Source organism: Schistocerca americana, chromosome 1, assembly GCF_021461395.2.
Source record: "Schistocerca americana isolate TAMUIC-IGC-003095 chromosome 1, iqSchAmer2.1, whole genome shotgun sequence".
NCBI lineage: Eukaryota > Metazoa > Arthropoda > Insecta > Orthoptera > Acrididae > Schistocerca > Schistocerca americana.
The window spans coordinates 172,015,156-172,038,266 of NC_060119.1; the positions used below are offsets into that span (position 1 = coordinate 172,015,156).

The 23,111-nt window shown below is 39.5% G+C and overlaps 1 protein-coding gene across 1 annotated transcript in view; it reads left to right on the forward strand.

The window, feature by feature from the left end:
• The window catches only part of LOC124566579 (protein dopey-1 homolog), a 378,074-nt gene that overhangs the window by 156,471 nt on the left and 198,492 nt on the right, over nt 1-23,111 (forward strand). Inside the window, exons 14-16 of the mRNA XM_047131121.1 lie at nt 13,918-14,914; nt 19,992-20,423; nt 20,497-20,700. Coding sequence (XP_046987077.1) covers nt 13,918-14,914; nt 19,992-20,423; nt 20,497-20,700 — 1,633 coding nt within the window. The remainder of the gene's footprint in view (nt 1-13,917; nt 14,915-19,991; nt 20,424-20,496; nt 20,701-23,111) is intronic.

Consider the following 23,111-nt stretch of genomic DNA (forward strand, 5'->3'; position numbering starts at 1 on the left):
ATAAATAGGATCAGAGCTTGCTGATTGCCCAGTAAACTGAAACACACTTTTTCAGTTGTAGAATAATTCTTCTTGTACTGGGTGGTTATAATTAAACTGGTGGTGTTCTGAGTGTTTCAGTTCAGGTTTTAAACATCACAGAATGCTAAAAAAGCATAGGTATGTTCATTAATTGGTGCACTTGTAGAGTGTGCTGAAAAAAAAAGTGATAGTTCCGCTTTCTGCCACCAGGTGAAAATATTGTGCTGTAAGCAGTCAGAATGTGGTGTGGGAGTAGGAAAAGGGGAGAAATTATAAAACACATTATAACAGTGGTTCTGTCACATTTATTATGATATGGTCACAAGTTACAACATGTGTTCAGTATGGTCTCCCGAGTCAGCAATATGCTGTACCCATAACACGACATGGTCGACAGTTGCTCATAGTATATCCGGTATAATCAGAATGATATGTCATTGTATGTTATCCTTCGGATTAGGAGTAGTCCGGACACATCCCTAACAGACATGATCTTTAAGATATGCCCACAGCCAGAAGTCACATGAATTTAGGTCAGGGCATCTGGAAGGCTACACATCTTGAAATTTCCTAGAGATTACTGAAAGTTTCTCAAGGCAAATCTTTCACCTGGCAAGTGTGGTGTCGCCCCATCCTGCATGGAAATAGTGGTGTGGACACAGTTCCGTTCTTACAAATCTGTAATCATGTGTTGCACAAGGACATCCTTAAACATGCAGATTTCACTGTACACCTAACAGGCCCATGAGGTGTCATCTCCTCGAAGAAAAATGGATTGAGAATTAAGGAGCTTGTTAAACAACAACACACAGTCACTAAAGCTGAGTGCAGTGGATGTCCTTGCACAACATGTGGCAGAGTAGAACCTCATAAGTAACAGTTCATGTGACACAGTTTCAGCACTGACTGCAGAATTTGAGTCATGTGCCGTACAGTTAGCTGTAACTACAGCAACTTCATAAACTGCCATGGGAATGGGGCACCCCCTCTTCCTGCTGCACCACCTAATTCACCTGTTTCATACAAATTTCGTCATAGCCCATTTATTTGCATGGGGCTTCTTTGCAATTGTTTCTGTTGGTGGTGTTACTGCAACGAATTGTTGCTATTGCTGCCATTCTGATTAAACAACTTTACCAGCAATGCAATATCTTTCTTCTCAATAGCCAAGGCGTTTTGTACGGAAATCATCAACCTTTTTAACCCTTTACACCAATAGTCACTTTGCAAAAGATCTCAGCACTAGTTATGAAGTGACAAACATCAAGCTGATGTTAAAACAGGAAACATTTCACTTTCTAACTGCTTAGAGTGCTGTATTTTAACCTGGTGGGAAAAGTGGAACTATTATATTTTTTTTTTGGCATACTCTGTGAGCGCTCCGACTAAATAACATACCTAAGATGTTTCAGCATCCAGCGATGTATACAGCCTCCACTGCGCCCCTTGGAATACCATCAGTTTAATTATAACCTCTCGATACACGAAGAGTATTCTGGAGGTATGTGCAAACCCTTTCTGCCCTATTCCTGAATTTCCACTAGAACTGCACCTACTCTGTAACCACTAGCATCAGTTCTTGGCTCCATCTTGGGATTCTCATACAAAAGTTCCAGGATTTTTGACAATGCCAGTACCTCCTTAAATATACATGAAGATCCTTCTTGCACCTCATTCCAAGAAAATTAGCTGAGTCCTTGCAGGAGTTCTTGTTATGGGTATGCTTTATGACTGAAATCTTTTATGAAACGTCTATAATAAGAGCACTTTTTGAGGAACCCTTTGCATCCTGAATATGCAGAGGAGTTGGAAAATCTATTATGACTTTACTTTTTCTGCATCAGGCTTGAGCCTTTTTCCGTTAACTATATACCGCATCTTACTTATTTCTTGGTCAGTGAAGAAGCACTTTCTCTCTTCAGGCAAAGTTCTGTATGATGGACTCAATTCAGCACAGCTGCCAGGCACATTAGATGCTCTTCAAATGTCTTTGAGAGAACAATAATCCCATTCAGATAGCAAAGTAGCTTGTCCATCATGCATTCATATGTGGCTGGAGCACTGCGCAGACCAAATGGTGTAGCTTTGAACTCATATAGACCATGGTTCTTCATGAAAGCAATCTTTTTTTCCCAGTCAGCCTTATGAACCTCACCATTAAACTCTAGTCTCCATCCTTTGAACTTTGTTCTGCCAGTACAGTCTCCATATTCATAGCAGTGAAATACCTCATGCTATTCAGACAGTCCTAGGTGTCATCAATTCATAACAGTGGCTATACATAATTTGTGGTGATTTTGTTCAACTCCCAGTAATAAACACAGAAATACCAATTGCCACCTTTCTTTTTCTCAAGGACCATTTGGGAGGACTGATTGGAAAGTTTTATGAATGGGCTTGTGATTGTACAGTGGTGGTTCTCACATGCTACTGTGATGTATCTCCTTCAAAATAATCCCCTTCTGACTGAACATACCGACTCCAACAGTGTTTCCACTTCTGGTAACATTCCTGGAAATTTTTTTCCTGAAGTGTGTTAAGGACACTCTCTGTATTTGCCTGGATGTCTTCAATCGAGTCAAATCGCTTCCCTTTCAGTGAAAATTTCAGTTTAGGAGACAGGGGCCACATCAAGGGAATATGGCGGTTGTGGAAGCAACGGAATGTTGAATTTGGTCAAAAATTCAACAATGGAGAAGGCACGATGAGCTGGAGAATTGTCATGGTGTAGCACCCAACGCCTGTCGTTCCACAATGCAGGCCTTTTCTTCTGCACCTTTTCATGCAAATGCTCAAGGACACATTTGTAGTATTCCTGGTTAATTGTTTGTCCTCCAGGGGTAAATTCATGATGCACGGTTCCTGAAAGGGGGGGGATCTTCAACTGCGAAGACTGCACTTTGGTTTCAGGATCATATCCATATACCCATGATTCATCACATGTAATTACCCTATTTAACAAATTGGGTCATTTTTAGTCCAATTAATCAGTTCTTGCCACACTTCAAGTCCGTATTGTCTCTGGTCACTTGACAACATTTTTGGAACGAATTTTGCGAACACTTGATGCATGTTCAGATCTTCAGTTAAAATTGACTGAACTGCATAGAAACTTAAATTAAGTTCATCAGCCATCTACCTAATTGTAAGTCCATGATCAGAGTGCACTAAGTCCTGAACTTTCACAACATTTTCATTCATTTTTGAGGTGGAAGGACAGCCGGATCGTGGTTCGTCTTCAAATGATTTGCGGCCATTTTTAAACCTGTTGAACCAGACAGAAACATTTGACTGGCTCATACAATTATCTCCAAAAGCTGTTCTTAATAGTTCGTAAGTCTCAGAAGCTGATTTCCCAGTTTTAAAACAAAATTTCACACAAACTCGTTGCTCCGTTTTTACGTCCATTTTCACACAGACAGAATCCGGCAACAAGCCCTAATGGACCCACACTCAACCAGCTACCACAATGAGCTGAATAAAGGAAACAGTTTCCTGTCAGCGGGCATTCAAGGACAAGGTAATGACCCACTCCCCTCCCTCCGTGTAGCTGCCCGCCAAACTGGTAAGCAGTAGCGGATCCATTCTTAAAACTTTCCAATCACAACTTGTATGAGTTCTCTGCACTTCGTGGCAGTTGGTGACCTAGAGGTCTGCTTGTCCATTTGCGATGAGTATGATTGCTGGCACCTAGATTTCTTTTGTGAAGCTGGGTAGTATACCTCGTGCTGGTTGTTGCCAAATGTTTCTTAATCACCGGTGTGAAATTTGACTCGGCATTTATCTTCTCTTTGTTGTTCTCAAACCACTGCTGGAAGTGCCATCCTAAATGTAGATGTTGGCAGTATGTATCATCCCATCTGTTTCATTTAGCAACAAGCTTGAATCTTTCAGCCATTTTGTTGTATCCGGGCCAACATCTCCTGAAAACACTTCTGGATACTTGCATTGCATCTGACTCCCCAACGCTTTTGTACCGGTTGTTCATAATTGAAGTTCTAGTTTCAAAATGCTGTAAAAAGAGAACCACTGCTCAGAATGATGTCAAATACAAAACTCATATTATTGACCTATTGACGCAAGCAGATGAAACACTTGGGGGGGAGGGAATTTGTCAATAGATGGCACTGTAAGCGTCATAATGTAAAAGGGGTTGGCTGGAAATGACAGATGAATTGCAATTTGACAGCTATTGAATGAGTTGCACATTACACCATCCATACTGTTCAATGTGTATAATCGCACAAGTTCAGCAGTGAACAGTTTTGGCACTGTTATAGCTCGTGTCATATTGGAAGGGAGCCCTATTTTCAGTCGTTCTACGCATCCCCCACCATTAGCTGCTAGTAGCCAATAAGATTCATTCTCTCTTCGAGCAACTAGCTGCGAGTTACAAACTGGACTGGGAGAATCTCTCTCCCACGTGCTGCGCTGTTGCCATATTTTGCGACAATGCAATTTCATTCACAGAGTGACCGATTTATTCATTCAGATGTTGATGTTACTTTCTTGTAGCTATATGGCTGTGAATGTGTTTCTGTAAATGTTTTAGTGTGATTTGCAAATGAAAATGTCATGTGACGGCAATAAATGTGAAGTCCCTCACAAGCAACTTAAATTACTTGCCTATGGAGTATCGTCTAAGTCATGCAACTGGTTTCATGATTTCCTGTCAAGATGATCGCTGTATGTAGTAATTGATGGAAAATCACCGAGTAAAACAGAAGTGATAGAAGCGATATCTGGCGTTTGCAAGGAAGTGTTCCTGATCTAATAAACGATTTAGGAGACAATCTGAGCAGCCCACTTAGACTGTTTGCAGATGATATGGTGATTTACTATCTTATAAAGTCATCAGAGATTGAAACAAATTAGAAAATGACTTAGAGAAGATATCTGTATGGTGAGAAAAGAGGCAATTGACTCTAAATAATGAAAACCCTGAGGTCATCCGCATGATTACTAAAAGGAATTTGCTAAATTCGGTTTACAGAATAAAACACGCAGTTCTTAAGGCTGTAAATTCAACTAGACACTTCAGGATTACAATTGCAAATTACATGGGTAACGTTCTGTGGAAAGCAAACCAAAGACTGTGATTTATTGGTAGAACACTTCGAAAATACAACATGTCCTCTAAAGAGACTACTTACACTAGGCTTTTCTGCCTTCTTCTGGAGTATTGCTGTCAGGTGTGGGATCCACTACAGATTGAATTGATCAAAAAAGTTCAAAGAAGGGAAGCTCGTTTCGTATTTTCGCAAAATAGGGGAGAGATGCTACGGATATGATACGTGAATTGGGGTGGCAATCGTCAAAACAATGGTGTTTCTCGTTGTGGCAGGATTTTCTCATGAAATTTCAGTCGCCAACTTTCTCCTCAGTGTGTGAAAATACTTTGTTGGCATCCATCTACTAGTTTTTCCATTCATCTGTAAAGAATTCGTGTTAGTATTTTGCAGCCATGGCTTATTAAACTGTTAGTTCGATAATTTTCACATCTGTCAACACCTGCATTCTTTGGGATTGGAATTATTATATTCTTCTTGAAGTCTGAGGGTATTTTGCCTGCCTCATACATCTTGCTCACCAGATGGTTGGGCTGTCAGTAGTTCTAATGGTATGTTGTCTACTCCTGGGGCCTTGTTTCGACTTAGGTCTTTCAGTGCTCTGTCAAACTCTTCACGCAGTATCATATCTCCCATTTCATTTTCATCTACAGTCTCTTCCATTTCTATAATATTGTCCTCAAGAACATCGCCCTTGTATAGACCCTCTATATACCACTTCCACCTTTGTGCTTTCCCTTCTTTGCTTAGAACTGCGTTTCCATCTGAGCTCTTGATATTCATGCATGTGGTTCTCTTTTCTCCAAAGGTCTCTTTAATTATCCTGTAGGCAGTATCTATCTTACCCCTAGTGATATGTGCCTCTACATCCTTACATTTGTCCTCTATCCATCCCTTCTTAGCCATCTTGCACTTCCTGTCGATCTCATTTTTGAGACGTTTGTATTCCTTCATTTACTGCATTTTTATATTTTCTCCTTTCATCAATTAAATTCAGTATCTCGTCTGTTACCCAAGGATTTCTATTAGCGCTTTTCTTTTTACCTACTTGATCATCTGCTACCTTCCGTATTTCGTCTCTTAAAGCTACCCATTCTTCTTCTAGTGTATTTCTTTCCTCCATTCTTGTCAATCATTTCCTAATGCTCTCCCTGAAGCTCTCTGCAACCTTTGGTTCTTTCAGTTTATCCAGGTCCCATCTCCTTAAATTCCCACCTTTTTGCAGTTTCATCAGTTTTAATCTACAGTTCATAACCAATAGATTGTGGTCAGAGTCCACATCTGCCCCTGGAAATGTCTTACAATTTAAAACCTGGTTCCTGAATCTCTGTCTTACTATTATATAATCTATCTGATACCTTCTAGTATCTCCAGGCTTCTTCCATATATACAACCTTCTTTCATGATTCGTGAACCAAGTGTTAGCTATGATTAAGTTGTGCTCTGTGCAGAATTCTACCAGGCGGCTTCCTCTTTCATTCCCCCCCCCCCCCCCCCCCCCCCCCCCTCCCAAAATCCATATTCATCTATTACGTTTCCTTCTCTCCCTTTTCCTACTATCGAATTCCAGTCACCCATGACTATTAAATTTTCATCTCCCTTCACTATCTGAATAATTTCTTTTATCCTATCATACATTTCATCAATCTCTTCGTCGTCTGCGGAGCTAGTTGGCATATAAACTTGTACTACTGTAGTAGGCGTGGGCTTCATATTTATCTTGCGTTCACTATGCTGTTTGTAGTAACTTACCTGCATTCCTATTTTCCTATTCATTATTAAAACTACTCCTGCATTACCCCTATTTGATTTTGTATTTATAACCCTGTATTCACCTGACCAGAAGTCTTGCTCCTCCTGCCACAGAACTTCACTAATTCCCACTATATCTAACTTTAACCTATCCATTTCCTTTTTTTAAATTTTCTAATGTACCTTGTACTGGTCTGTGACTGGCAGTACCAAAGATTGATTGACAACGACAAGGGATCATACTGTACCAACGTCTCTATGCCGTTATTGCAGAGTATGCTGTTGCGCAAAGTACTTAGGCCACCAGTCAACCACCACACCTTTAATTAAGTACAGTTTCTTATTTTTAAATAGATGTTAAGACTGCAGAACGCTATCTAATTGCAGAAGGTTCCAGTTGGAGAGGAGCCTCTGATGACGACAAGAATCTAGCCCGCGCCGCAATCACACTGACAATGGACTAATCGGATACGAAATCAGCCTTAGTACAATTAATATTGCAGCCACCTCAACCGCTGTCCATGCAAACAGCCTGTCTGCCAAAGAGTGGGAACAACACCCTGCCTAGACACGACGCCGACATCGTACCAAACCACGATAGAACTACGAATAATCACTTAACAATATTCACACGCCAATGATTACTGAAGTTAAGCAGTAGTGAATAAATGGGCCTTTTTAATGAACCACTCTTGTTGTCTACAATACTGATATCGTCATAGCAGCAAATTACTTTAATTTCAGTACCTGATTATCTTGCGTGATGATAAATGCGACATCCAACTATAGTTCAATTCTTTTATCTTGGCGGTTCGCGCATGCCCGCCCAGACAAGGGAGATTGCTGCGTTGTCATTTGTACGCGCCAAGAGAAGCAGCACCATAGTATAGTTCGCAAACTTACGTTTCGGTGGGAGCGCGCAGTGTATGAAGTAAAGCCACCACGGCCGCATTAATCCTTTCGCTGCTACAGAGGCGTGCTCCCCGCATTCCGCGATGTGCGCTGTTTTGTCATCATTGCACTGCTCGCCTGTGCAGACACATGGTGTTTCAACTGCTTTGACACACTTTATCATTCGATTTCACAAAAACTATTTGGCCCAAAAATTTGATTTTTACACATCATCTTGACTGATACCTTCCCCCCATAAATGACTTAATTTTGTTTCGATGTTCAACGCAGTTATTGTGCAGCATTAGATGTAGTAAACCATTACACGAAATTTTGAAGACTTTGCAGAGGTAAAAGTCCATAGCATATACTTTCCGTATGGTCGATTTTAGTTGCCATAGAAATTTCAAAAAATTACATTCAAATGAATAAAATTCATGAAGTAAGACACTTCAATATTGTTTTTAAATGAAGAAAATATTAAGCACTGAACAAGGTTTGAACTCGGAACATTTTGCTTAGCAGCCATACGCTTTAACCATTACGCTAATGCAGCTCGTCGTTCAATACAACTCCCGGAGGAGTTTAAAACATAACGCAAAATACTGACAAACACTGTTGGTATGGCTATGAATTACTCATGTTTCGTCGAAGTATAATAGGAAGTAAACAAGTACCGCTGTTCTTTATTGCGAACAAGCGGTTAGTGAGAATGATACAAACACCTTTCCTTGCTATTGCTATTAGGAGGCTTATTGCTTGTTTGGTTTAATTAATTAATAGAATATGAAGCATTTGGTATAAATAATGCTTTTTCCAAACTTTCTATAAAAGAAAGTCTGCTGTCAAGACATTGCTTTTGTTCAATTACTTTATTTATGACTGAACATTTCTAAAACTGAAGACACTCGTCCGTGCTCTGCACTGCAGTCAAGCTCTGGTAACGTCGTTCTCTGTTCATTGGCTGACTGTGTTTTGTGACGTCAGATGCGCAGAACGAACCTAAACTCGGCCGCCGTCATAAATGACGCGCACTTTAGCAATTGTTATCTTTCGCAACGAGCTTTTCACAACACAGTACGTACTCTCTGACATAAACTCGGAACTATTTTATTACTTATACTAAAATACCAATCTGTCTACCATCTTGAAACGATTGTTCTGTTTATGGACACTTCCATCACTACTGTTAGGAATTAAAACATTTTTAATTCTTCCTTAAATATTTTTTCCAACTCGACGCAGTGATAATATGTAAGTGATGATACTTCGCATGCGTCACAGAATAACGAATTTTTATTAGTAGCAAAATCTTTGGCCTTTCCGTAAATAATTCAGTTACTTCAATTAAACTTATTCATCATTTAGGAAGCTTTTTCCCCTAGTTGAAATCTTTTCTTTAATATTGAGAAGATCTACTTTCAGTAGATTATTTATAATTTCATTCTTTCTAGAACCTTTTACCAAGCACATTTAAAAACACCATATTATACGTGATATTGACTCCACTGTATCAATATCTCTGAATTACACTCGTTTATACTTCCAAAAATTCTATAGATATATTTACACTAGATACCAATTAAATAGACTGGAAGGTTTCCTTTAACCCCAATAAAATTGGATTTATTTTCCTTCTAGGTATCTCAATACACGTTGGTTATCACCAGTGCCTGAGTGCCAGCAAATATATTATCTTTTCCCACAATACGGAAACAAGTAATAAAAAAATCAAACAAAAATCCTAAATGTCACCGCCACTTTTCAACTAACCTTAAGTTACAATTTAAAAGCAAATCTTGACTTCTTCAGGCGTTGACCACATGCGACCCGCTAAGTTCCCTAACATTTAAATCGGCCACTCATCACCTTGATGAATCAAGTTTTGGTTTAGCTATGTGTAGCTCATTAAATGGTTCCTTCAATTTACTATTGCTTGTCTACTCAGTGATAAGTGTACACCATCACCGTACAGTGAAACAGTTCATAGTTCTATGAGCCAATTCGCTGTCTGCTGCAAGCTAGCGGTCTTGAAAATACAACTACCAACACGTGTTCGAGGCTTTCCCTTCTCGATACACAGACGCACAATACCCAAGCCACCTCAATAAAAACAACAAGCAACCCAATTACCTCTGGGTGCGTCGCGACCACTCAACATACAATGCAGACGGGATATCGGTCACACCGATTCCACAAAACCTGTCAAGATGTCGATGGTTTTCGACATTATCAGTCCGCATTCCATCGAGTTATTCACTGAAGATGGCTGATTGTTTGTTTGTTCAATGGATCATAAAGTCTTCTCCCACTGTAACATCGAATGAGTTTATACTAAATCGTAATGCCTGGTGACACTGAAAAATATAATAAACTGAAAATTTTTACGATAGTCTTTTGCAGTAGTGTTTGCTAACACAAATTCTTTTTTATGCATTGTGATTTACACTGAACAGCAGTGAAACAAACCCACATACACTCATTATACACATTTAAAAAATTATACAGAATAGAAGCAGTTGTCAAACAAATATAATGATTTCGGTTTTTAGTCTGAAGTTTATTTTATTACGTATTACATTTTTACTTATAATACAGTCCAAATTGCAATAAATGGCAATTATTTTGATGATCTTGTCATTAGACAATCACCTTTTTGAGAAAAATTGTGCTTGATGTCTTCACAAAGCTGAATCAGCTGTTCTCGCCTTCCGATGTCACATAGACAATTGCTGTGGACCAGTGGACACAACCTCAAGACTCAAAAGTAGGAAGTAAGATTTCTCTCATGTAGACGAGTGATCGAAATCGGTTTTAAAATGTGTTATTCCCTCTTAGATTTGTACGTCTAATATGTACCAAAGGCAAATGAACATGACTGTTGACCGCAGCAACACAATTCGGCAACATTGACTTCGTTTGCCCGCTCTCTGCTGCCATCCATGCATGCACAAACCTCATCCCCTCCATGCCTCCCTATCGCTCTGCCTTTATGCATGGAAGGGCCATCTTACGTGAAGCGGGCTTTAGTTAGGTAATCCCATCCACCACTGCAAGGTCGTACCACAACAGATGGGAAAAATCAGTTTTTAATTGTCCCGATGTCAAAAACCGCATACAAAGCAAAATGATACTGGTTTTTGATAGTCCTGAGGGTAAAAAAATGCTTAAAAAGCAAAATGACATTGCTTTTTAAGTATCCCATGGCATGCAAAATGACTCTAATTGTCATGAAACTGGCACAAGACATGTTCAATATGCTGTCCATCGTAAAAGCCACAAGTTTAAACAGAGAAACAATATCTTTTTAAACAAACTGGAGTTTCTCGGGGTTTGCTGTACAGTGCATGCCTTCAATTCAGCTACGTTCATAACTGGAGCACTGAATGTAGTATCTTTCAGATAACCCCATAGCCAGAAGTCTCACAGATTAAGATCAGGTGATCCAGCTGACCAGGCGATAGGAAAATGGCAGCTGATAATTCTAACGTTTCTGGAATGTCTCTGCAGCAGCTGCTTCAATAGCTGTAGAATGTGCAAAGGAAGGCCATGCTGCATAAAAATGATTCTACCGACACATCCACACTGGTGAAGAGTTAGAATGGTGTTGGCATGCAAAAGACTCTCATAGCATTTACTAGTGACTGTACAGGTAACTGGACCTGCAGGACTCGTTTCCTCAAAAAGCACAGTCCAACAGTAAATGATGCCATCAACCTGAACCACACAGTCATCTTTGCAGAATGAGGTAGTACAAAAAAAGCCAAATGTTTGTTTTCCTGCCGGATCAGCAGGAAGCAACTCCTGAACATGAGTAATTCTATATGGATAACAATGCAGGCTGTTTCGAAGGATTTTATGCACTGTGCTCACAGACATGTCCAGCATTAGGGCAATTCCCCCTGCACTGTAGGTTTGCACACCACCAATTGAGCCCTTTTGCAGTACTGTGGCCACATCTTTGACAGATGTTGGATCAACTGCTGTCATACGTCTGCCACATTGAATTTCAAAAGAACCTGCCATTCTGAACTTTGTAATCATTTACTCCAGCCCTGTAGTGGACACCAGATCAGTGTCTTTTTTCATACCCTTGCTGTAGGGCTGCTGATGCACTGTCACTGTTGTTATAAAACAGCTTTACCAGCAGTGCACAATCCCTTGTGGAGACAGTCGTTTTGGGTATCTCGGACACAAACCGAGGAACAGCTGTGTGCCGCACTAGCTGTTGGTTTGCATTTTCTAATGCTTACAGCGCTGTCTATTGGTCAAATTCCAATGCCCTCCCCTCCAATGACATTTCCCCTATGTCAATAATATGCTTTTACATAATTCTGGGCAGTGGTTCTTGTTCTGCAAACTGGAACTTTATTTATGGACACTATACATTTGTACATTGACAATTCAGACCATATTGTTTATAGTCATGTTTCTGCCCATGAAGGTGATGATTTTTGTCTACATCTACATCTACATCTACATATATACTCCACTAGCCACCAAGCGGTGTGTGGCGGAGGGCACAATTCGCACCAAAGTCATATTCCCCCCTCTGTTCCACTCGCGTATCACATGAGGGAAAAATGACTGTATGAACGCCTCAGTACGAGCTCTAATTATGCTTATATTTGAATGGTGGTCATTGCACGATTTCAAAGTTGGTGGTAATAATATATGCTCTCTGTCCTTGGTGAAGATTGGATTTCAGAATTTAGTGAGCAGCCCCTTCCATTTAGCGTGTCGTCTGTCTGCAAGTGTATCCCACTTCAAACTTTCTGTGTGTAGCATTACTGAATTCATGGCAGTGTCAGTATAGTTGTCAATCTCAGTGTCAGTGTCTGAGATACCCAGCATCTCCAACTTACTATGTCATTTAGTATTGAGTGTCAGTTACAATAAAAAGTTCGTAAAAAAGAACAAATACTTCACGCTGTCAGCATCTTTATTGAGAAAACGTAAAAGTGCATACAGAGCTGTACTGTGTGCCTCAGCAGTCTGTGCTCCTGTTTGTACAAATATAGAATATTCTGTTGAATTCGAATATTCCATGATTAAATAAGTCCCAAAATACTCCAGGAGTACAAATTGTAAGTGATAAATTATTTTACGAGGTGGGAATCGAACTGGTGGTATGCATTTCATTAGCCAACAGTTGCCAAGGGAAATACCTGTTAGCGCACATGTTGTTTTTTAACAAAATGGTGAAAATAATTATTGCATTACAAACTTGCAGTGCAAAGAGTGCCTTCTGAAGAAGTATTGAAATTAAGCTAAACTGGCCTCTTTTTCAACATGCCTCTTTAGAAAATAGCCACAAATTTTTTTCAAGCAGTGTAACAAGTGAGAAAATGCTGAAAGGGTACTGATTGTTAATTCCCCTGTGTTTAGATGTACAACACTATGAAACTGAAATTAAAATTTCAATATAGTAGTATGAAAAGCTGAATAGCAGAAAATTAATGTTAACTTCTTGGCATTTTAAACTAGTATTAAGTTTTATAATGAGCATTGACCATAAGCAAATAGGTTATTCTGTGGTTTCCAAGTGTGTCTTGACATTTTTTAAATTTTTTTAATACTGTTCTGACAGTGCTAGGGTGTATCAAAAGTAAATAGGTTTGTTTCATATTTCCACTAGTTATATTTTCTTCTTCAAGACACTTACTTTCTCTCATCAGCTTATTATTGTATTCCTGTGACATTATAAAACCCCTAATGATTAACCAGAAGAAAAACTGAAATTATTCCCTATGGGGCATGGTACCAGCAACATCAAATGCCCTGTAGAGATTTTAGTGCAAATTATGAAACTCACAATGTCCTAATTTCTTTACATTTTACTCACCCTCCTCTCTCACGGTATTTGTCAAAATGTAGAACAAGGACCGGAAATTTGTTTCCACAATGAATTATCTTGTGAAATACATGTTCACAAGCCCTTATACTTCGCAAGGTTGAGGTTACTTTGCAGAGTTGTCTTTCTCATTTAGGTTAAAACATTGAAGGGCATAGAAAATAAATGAAAACTGGTATCGCAATGGAATAAAATTTCATTCTCGTATTCATTGTAAAGCACACCCACGTATTTCACATAATATCCAGAAATTTTTGTTGTACATTTTAAGTGATTATTCCTTTGCAGCACTGTAATAACTAGTGCCATATACGTGATTTAATGTTGCAGGTGTCTACTGAAAATGCTAGACCAGTTACAGCAAAGTGAGAGTTGCCCATTACGGCTACAGGCCCAGACATGGCTACTTCATTCGTTGGTTCGTGGTGATGTTGCTCGCTTAATAGATCCTCTTCTGCTGATGCTATTGGATCCAGCCACAGCTCGTGTTAGTGTACTGCATGTCAGTGTCAAAGAGCGTGACCGTCCACAGAACCTGTCATCTACTGATGTGCCTCCAGTTTATGCCATAAGCTCCATTGATGGCCACATTATCTATCATGTGTCAAGTACTTCTGCTCCCAGACATGGTGATGCTTTTGCAAGAAGAGTTTATACAATGACAACACTGGCAGCTGGTGGTAATGGAAAATGCCACATCGCAGACAAAGATTCTTGTATGAAACTTCCAGATGTATTGCAACCACATTCTCCTTCCAGCTGTCGAAATATATCGTTATTTGTGAATCCGTTTGCTGCATCTGCTAGCAGCAATACAAACTCAAATGATTCTGCTACTGAGGAAGACTCTACTGCTACTTCACACAGTAAAACACCTGAGGCATCAAGTTACCCTGGTGAATTGCCTAGGTTTGGTCGCTCTTGGAAGTTAAGAAGTGGTCGGGGGAGAAATAAATTGGCTGCTTTTGGCAATGCTTCCACAATTGCAATTCACAAAAAGAGCAAGAGTGCTGAATTTCTACAGTCTGACATACTGCCCAATGGAACTTACAGGAAACTTGGCAGTGGGAGCCAAACTAGTCTCAGTTGTGGAGACGAAGAAGAAAATTCTTCTGACAGTAATTTATCAGAAAGTTGTGAGGATAGCACTGGTGTTGTTAGAAGATGGTCACTTGGAGAGGATGTACTAGCCGACTTTGATGATTCAGTTGCTGAAAATAGCTGTCTTGAAATGGGGAAGGAAGTAACAACCAGCAAGGAGATAGTTGAACAAATATTGTACGAGGTATTGGATAAAGTTGTCAGCAGTTTTGAAGAAAAAGATCAGGTATGATATATAGTGTTTCTCTAAAGATTTAGCATACTATGATTGCAGTGTCTTCATTTATCTATATTATGCATCCATTTCCGTAAAAATGTGATAGCATGAAGTCTGCAACAGAAGAAACTTTGTTTACAGTATGAATGAGACCTAAAATATAAAACAATGCTAATTTTAATAACACCACAGAGAGATAATTGGACCACTTGTGTCAACACACATTAGCTCCCAACTCTCACCTGTCTCTAATGACCTCAACATTGTAGTGATAGATGTGGTCAGTGCCCCACATTTGCTGTTAATTAAAGTTTATTACATTTAATGATTACAGTAGACTTGCACTTGAGTGTAACATTTGCAAACTGATAATAAATGGAGTAGATGCACAAGCAGTAGAAATGTAACTAGAGTTCATTGCAATAATTTATGTGATAATGAACCTTGGCTAGTGAATTTCAGTTACCCTTTACAAAACAGTTAATTTTGTTTTGTCATTGTGATTATAGAAGGAATACAAAATAAGATCATGATATTGATTAAATCTTCCAGAATCACTTTGCAACATTTTTTTATTGTTGCTGTGAGACCAATAGAGGATTGACATTGGCAGGTGAACAATGATGGGAACACTCAAGTGAATGTCATTGCCATTTAATGACTGATGTTTTGGAAGCATAGTTGTCCAGTGTCCATGGTGCACCTTAGAGGAAAGCAGCCTGTGTAAGTGGTAGTGGGATGTGCGTTCCACTGTGCCCTAGGGCTGTGCGTGGATAGGCATCTACCAGCTATGACTCAAACAAAGAGTCATAGCACTTGGAACCCAAGTACTGAGTGACCATTCAAAAGCTGTTCTGAAGTGCATTGAAGTCTCATCCCGTGAGCAAGCTCTCTTTTAACCTCCTGCAGAATGTTGTATGATTGTGTTTGTACCCCGGACTGGCCAGCTCAGGTTCTTTACAAATTGAATTATTTTACAAGTTACATAGTTCTTCTGTAGTGCCCACTTTCCCCATATTACACTGGCTCATGTATGTGTGAAGAAAGTTTTTTCTGATAGTACCCAATGTTTATTGTTTTAATTTCTCCAACATCTCCATTTGAAGTGTCCATTTGTCAGCTCTGTTGTTGAGAAGCATCTTTATTCTGCATCTACCTCTGGTCCCAATTGAGGCATAAAATACATAAAATAGAGCCGTGGAAGGGGAGGGCGGTCGGGATTTGATTGGAGTCTTTCTCTGTCTCCGATTGGAATCTTCAGATAGTTAGGCCCCTGCATCAGAGGTTGCCTGGATGTCTCATCTGCCTCATTCATTACAATGTTAAAGATCATTAAAAACTGACCTTCCTTTCCCTTAACTTCTTCTACACTTTCAGTTGCTTATTGTGGAGAATAATCTCTACACATTTCTACAGTTATCGTGTGCCCAGTTATAGACAGTATTAACAAGTTGTGTTGAACAGATAAAATTCAAACCAAGTGTCAAAAAACCTGTATTAAATTTGTGATTTGTTTCTATTTACAAGTTTAAAGTGTTTGGCCTCGGTCTTTAATGTGGGTCTTGTAGAATAAAATTTAGTATCAGAATTCTCTCTTATTGCATTACCAGAAGTACAATTCCCAGTGCAAGTGTAAAAGGCTTTCTAAATAAAGTACTTGATTTCCTATACTGTTTAGATAGTCAAATCCTGTTTTGAAACTCCAGCAAACTCGCACAAGAGTTTTTTGATGTACCATAAAAGATAAATTTGGGGGTAAGTGCAAATCTTTCAGCGAGATAAAAGTGCATTTATTTTCATACATATAATGACCCTTAGACATGTAGATTCCCTCTTTGCAGTGAGAGATATTTCAGTTATTTACATAATTCTTTATATCAATAAGATACGCTAAGTCTGCTGCCCATTTGCCATCACTTAGTGCTGTGCTTCTCAGTTCATTTCCAAAAATAGGGTGATTTCCTACCAAACTGCAGAGAAGCACTAAGAACTTTGTGTTTACTAATCCACCAAACAGCATGTCATGTTACCCTACAATGAATATGTTTTCATGAACTTTACTCATCACTTCAAAAATGTGATAACTGTAGGTTATATATTCTGTGCATCTCCCATCTAAGTTTTCCTCAATTACCTGCATTTCTGAGTCAGCACCTCACAGAAGTTAAGTCTGTTACATCTGTGCTCCCATTAAATGTTAGTGAATAAGCAACAAAAATGTGACCCCTTTGCTTCATGTGTTTTTCCAGTTATATACCTATTTGTGTATCCTGTGAGAAACAGTTTACGTGGAAAAGTGAACTCTCTCAAATTATGTTACTGCTTCTCCTGTTGAGCCCTCAGTGATGGCGCACATATAGCTTTTGAGCAGGTTACTGAAAGAGATCTGAGTGTTAATTGTCTCTGTGGTATGTACTTCATTGTTATCTGGTAGCAATGCTGCATTGGATGCATATTTGTCAAAGTAGTGATCTAAAAATTACTTACGTGAAACTCTTCTGATAGTTTGTTTATTCCTGAAGGAAAGGTAGACTATTTATGTATGAATGCTCTGTGCTTCAAATTTACATCTTGTTACACTTTGCTCTTGATATTGGCACACAAAGCACCAATCTAATTTTCCAGTGAACAAAAACTATTCTTCACAATAAAGTGATATTGGTAATAGGCTACTCACGGCAGTTTCCCTTGCTCTTGTCCACATTCGCTACAAAGTAGAAGACTGTTAATGGCAAGAATCATTACTACTCAACGTGCTCAGGCCACAAGGTCGTGTGTTATATGTTAAGCTACCTAGTGGGCAATTTATTAGGTGATCTGACCAGCAGGTGACCTCAGGAGCTCACAGATGCCCATGCTCTGCTGGATGGAGTTCACAAAGGTTGCTCCAGATATTCCTTTCCCTCTTCAGATGTTGATAACTAGCATAGAACTGGAGCAAAATTAAGATAATTGTCACTGTTGATCATTTGGACATACTATAAGACGCAGTCAGATGAAAACAAGAGACACAATGTAACGGACATTGTATAGGCATTGTGATGCAGGTAGGTGTGTGTATAGATGTGTCATCTGTTGGGAGCCAGGAAGGAACAGAGCAAACATTCACCACTGTGCAATTTGTCTGTTGTACGTACTTGACATGAGGTCAATGAGTTGTGTGTGCATCTGACTTAACTATGCAGGCCGGGAAAGAGGAACAGCAATGTGTAGTGCAGTGGAATGAGTGTCAGGAAGTGAAATTCAGTAACTTCCTGCCCAAATGTCTACTATATATGACGAATGTAGTATGTCACACACACGTGTGCTTGCTTGAAATAAATGATATGCAAAAGGTGTCATTGAAAGACAGCAGTCAGCCAGGACAGGCTCATTAATGTCATTATCCCCTCTGTCATTGCTGCGGTGAATGCTCCTGTCAGAACTTAATGACGGTGGACAATGGAAAGCATTTGAATCATGCTGAGCACCAGTAGTGGTACTGCTCACGTCTTCATGACAGTCCTGGAAAATCTAAGCCAAGTAGATTTCCCACAGTCTGATGGAGGAGCAGAAGTTGAACAGAATGTCGTCACTGCAGCACCTGGAGTGGTATCAAAATGGAGAATATCATTTCCTGCCCCATGTTTTCATGGGGGATGGAACATGGTATTATCATGTTGAGCTGGAGACCAAGTGTCAGAGCCAAAAATGGAAGGACGTGGATTTACCCCCACCAAAAAAATCCAAAGCCATGAATGTCAGCTCTGGGAAAGTCCTGACGACCTTTTTCTTCTACTGCTAGGGCCCACTGTGCATTGACTTTCTGGACCACAGAACCACAATTAACCCACAGCAGTAGGCGAACACTTTGCAAAAATTGAAGTGCACCATCAAGTCCAAACGCCCTAGAATGTTGATGGACAGCAGCATTCTGTTATGGGATAATGCCTCTCCACATGTTGCCAGGGTTGTTTCGACTATGTTGCAGATGTTTTACTGGGAAGCCCTTACACATCCTCTGTACAGTCCTGATCTCTCCTCAGGCTATTTCCATATATTTGGGGCCCTGAAGAAGGACATTTCATGGCCACTGATTTGCTTTGGATGAAGAGGTGCATGGCTGGGTTCAAACATGGTTCCACAGGCAACCACAAATATTTTTCCATGAAGGCTTGACTGTCTTATCTCACAGTAGGATAAATTTGTTAACAGTTGTGGCAATTACTTTTGAAATAGTGAACAGTTTCTCCATCTGACTTGTTTTCATTTGATAGGCCCTGATATATGTTTGTGTAGCAGTTCTTCCCATCTTGTTAGAAAAAATTACATGACTTCTTGTTCCATAATAAAAATTTTCAAACTTCTCTTACTAGTATTTCACCTTATGATTACAGCCCAGAAAAAAAGCCCTGCTTGGAATTCTCCTATTTATTTTTAGCTGATTAAAATAGGATCTTTGCATCTGAAACATGAAATCCATTAACAGTTATTGTCTCTGTAATCCAATCACAAGATTTAATTCAAGAACCAGTTCCACATTCATCTTACCAGGAAATATTTTCAGTGAGTTCATATTTTATTTTAGACATTTCTGTTTGAGTACTCATACAAATTCCAGACCAGAAGATGTGGTCTGATGAAAAGGAATGAAGGAACTTAAAGAAAAGAAACAGATTTTAAAGTTTATCAAAGTTATTGTTCTCATAGAAAAAGAATTGAATGTAACTAATGTTTAGGAAAGGACACATAATATTCATGTAATATAATGATATCTTGTGTAACAGTGATATTTTAATTCACATTTTCACACAGTTTTCATTATTTTGCTTTTCAGGAAATGTAAAATGACTGTCGCTTCTTTATCAATGATCTTTTGATGTGTTTATGATACTGGGGGAAGTATGCTTGTAACAAAAGGAGAAAAGTGTACAGGACTGGAATCATTTATATGTGCCATGGTTTTAAATGTTGAGACATATTCTGATTTTACTCTTTTAATGTGATGTCAGTAATTCTCATAACTCTTCATCATAAGTATAAACAGAAATTCCCATAATACAGTGATTGTTGCAGTAAAGAATCAAAATAATATTTTTTCATACAGGATTCAGAAGAAAAGCCGAGTCTTGCCAGCAAAGTTCCAAGCACTACTTTGCGAGTTCATCAGTTACATTCTCATATGCTCTTATATTGTGCTGTTTATGACTCAAATCGGACATTATATGCACTGAGTACATTGAGGAACATACTATTGACCAACTCCAGGATGTTTCTGTGTGCAACTGCGACAACAGGGCTAGCAAATGTTGCACGTGGATCTGGACTGATGATGTTGTTAGCAAGACACCGTAAATCTGTATTTGGAAGAAATTTTCATGGAGAAATACCGTCTGGTGGTGGAGAATTTGGTGCTGCATATAGAAGCAGCATGTATTTGGAAGTTCTGCTGCTGGTTTGCCTTTATTTTGCAAGAAGCTACTATCCCAATTTAGGAGAAATGCGACTGACACAGGAGGAGATATCTGGAAATCGCAAGGTATTTTTCTGTACATTATTTCACCTTATCTGTCTAGTATAACTCCTCATGCTAATTTGATTGTTGTCTGTAGGTCCAGCTAGCAAGTACTGAACTGCTTACGATCATCTGCTATGAATTGATTTTGATTGTAAGAGACAGTGGCAGAGGTTTTGCTAGCTACATAGCAGATTTGATGGCCCGATGTAAAGTTCAGAAAATTGCGTTACACTGTATATTGTCGAGCGTGCACAGCATGAAAGTCCATGACGTCAGTAAAGAAGACAGCCCTCTTAAGGTTTGTTAAAAAATTGTTAGATGTTATTTTTATTTGATGGGACAGTTCTGATCTTGCTTTTCCACATTTGTTTCATTTTATTGCTAAGCAATGCACAAACATTCAGATGGCAGACTTGATGGGCTATTAGAAAATAAGTTATCTGTGCAATTTGTGGTGCATAAAAACTGACATTGTCAGTCGTTCTTACATTGTTCTACAGTTACGGAACATTCATGATATAATGATTCTCATGTATGACTGTTTTTGAACACTTAACTGAAAGTTCGTTAGTTCTCATGTAGTAATAGTACACAGGAGAAAATATTAAGTGAGTAAACATTTCTAAAACGGTAAAGCAGTAAGCTGTGGAAATAAAAATAATAATAATAATAAAAAAAATGAAGCACCCAGAACACATGGTCGGATGTTATTGTAACTTTTTACACGTACACTATATGATCAAAAGTATCCGGACACCCCCAAAAACATAAGTTTTTTGTATTAGGTGCATTGTGCTGTGGCCTCAGTAGTCATTAAACATCGTGAGAGAGAAGAATGGGGCTCTCTGCAGAACTCACAGACTTCGAACGTGGTCAAGTGATTGGCTGTCACTTACATGTACCCCTAAACAACCCTATGTCCACTGTTTCCAATGTGATAATGAAGTGGAAACGTGAAGGGACGCGTACAGCACAAAAGTGTACAGGCCGACCTTATCTGTTGACCGACAAAGACCACTGACAGTTGAAGAGGGTCGTAATGTATAATAGCCAGCATCTATCCAGACCATCACACAGGAATTCCAAACTGCATCAGGATTCAGTACAAGTTCTATGACAATTAGGCAGGAGGTGAGAAAACTGCTCATAGCCACACATCACGTCGGTAAATGCCAAACGACCCCTCACTTTGTCCAAGGAGTGTAAACATTGGACAATTCAACCATAGAAAAACATTGTCTGGAGTGACGAATCACGGTACACATTGTGGCGGTCTGATGATGGCAGGGTATGGGTATGGCGAATGCCCGGTGATCGTCATCTGCCAGTGTGTTTAGTGCCAACAGTAAAATTCAGAGGCAGTGGTGTTATTGTGTGCTTGTATTTTGTCATGGAGGGGGCTTGTACCCCTTGTTGTTTTGCATAGCACAATCACAGCACAGGCCTTCATTGATGTTTTTAACACCTTCTTGCTTCCCACTGTTGAAGAGCAATTCGGGGATGGCGATTGCATCTTTCAACGTGATTGAGCACTTGTTCATAATGCACAGCCTGTGGCGGAGTGGTTACATGACAAAAACATCCCTGTAATGGACTGGTCTGCACAAGAGTCCTGACCTGAATCCTATAGAACACTTTTGGGATGTTTTGGAACGCCGACTTCGTGCCAGGCCTCGCCGATCGATATCGATACCTCTCCTTGGTGTAGCACTTCACAAAGAATGGGCTGCCATTCCCCAAGAAACCTTCCAGCACCTGATTGAATGTATACCTGCGAGAGTGGAAGCTGTCATCAAGGCTAAGGGTGGACCAACACCATATTGAGTTCCAGCATTACCGATGCAGGACGACACGAACTTGTAAGTTATTTTCATCCAGGTCTCTGGATACTTTTGTTCACATAGTGTTCAAATCATTGAGTGAATATATAAATGATAATAGTTGCAGATCTCTGTGACAGGTAGAATGACCATTAGTGTTGTTTATTTTTAGTGTTGTTACCAGGCCTGGAAGGGTATATAAGTAGTGTGATTGCTATGAAGGACACAGAGATGTCACATACTCATGTGTAACAGCATTAAATGCTTGACAAGAGTTTGAAAGGGCCTTCTTGTAGTCTCCATTTGGCTGAGAGGTCAAACAATGTCATATCCAGGTTTGTGGGCCATTTGGATGTGACAGTGGCGCTATAGTAGAAATATGTGAGGACCAGGGATATGTTTTGTCAAGGTCCTAGTTGATCACATTTAATTACAACAAGGGAGGTTCACTGAATTGTGCACCAAAGCACATTGTAGCCCTTCACATCTAAATCTGCCATCTGAGAATAAGTAATGGAATGCCTGCAACATTCTGTTATCATCACACACAATTGGTCAGAGACTAGCAGCAGTCAGACTGAGGAATTACTGTGTAGTGCATAGGCTCCTTTTAACCCCCCACTACAAATGGCTTTGTTTAGAGTGTGCTGTGACTGGGAAGTATGGACTGCTAATTGAATGGTTTCATTATTGTGTCCAATGATAAATTGCAGTTACGCACTACTCCAGATGACCATTTGTGGTGAGAATGGCGGAAACCCTGGAGAGAGAGGTCCCATTCTTCGAATGTTTTGGAAAGGTACAGTGGTGTTATTGCTGACCTCATGGTGTAGGAGAGTCATTGACTATGGCTTCAGGTCATGGCTGGTAGTGACTGAGGGAACTCTGA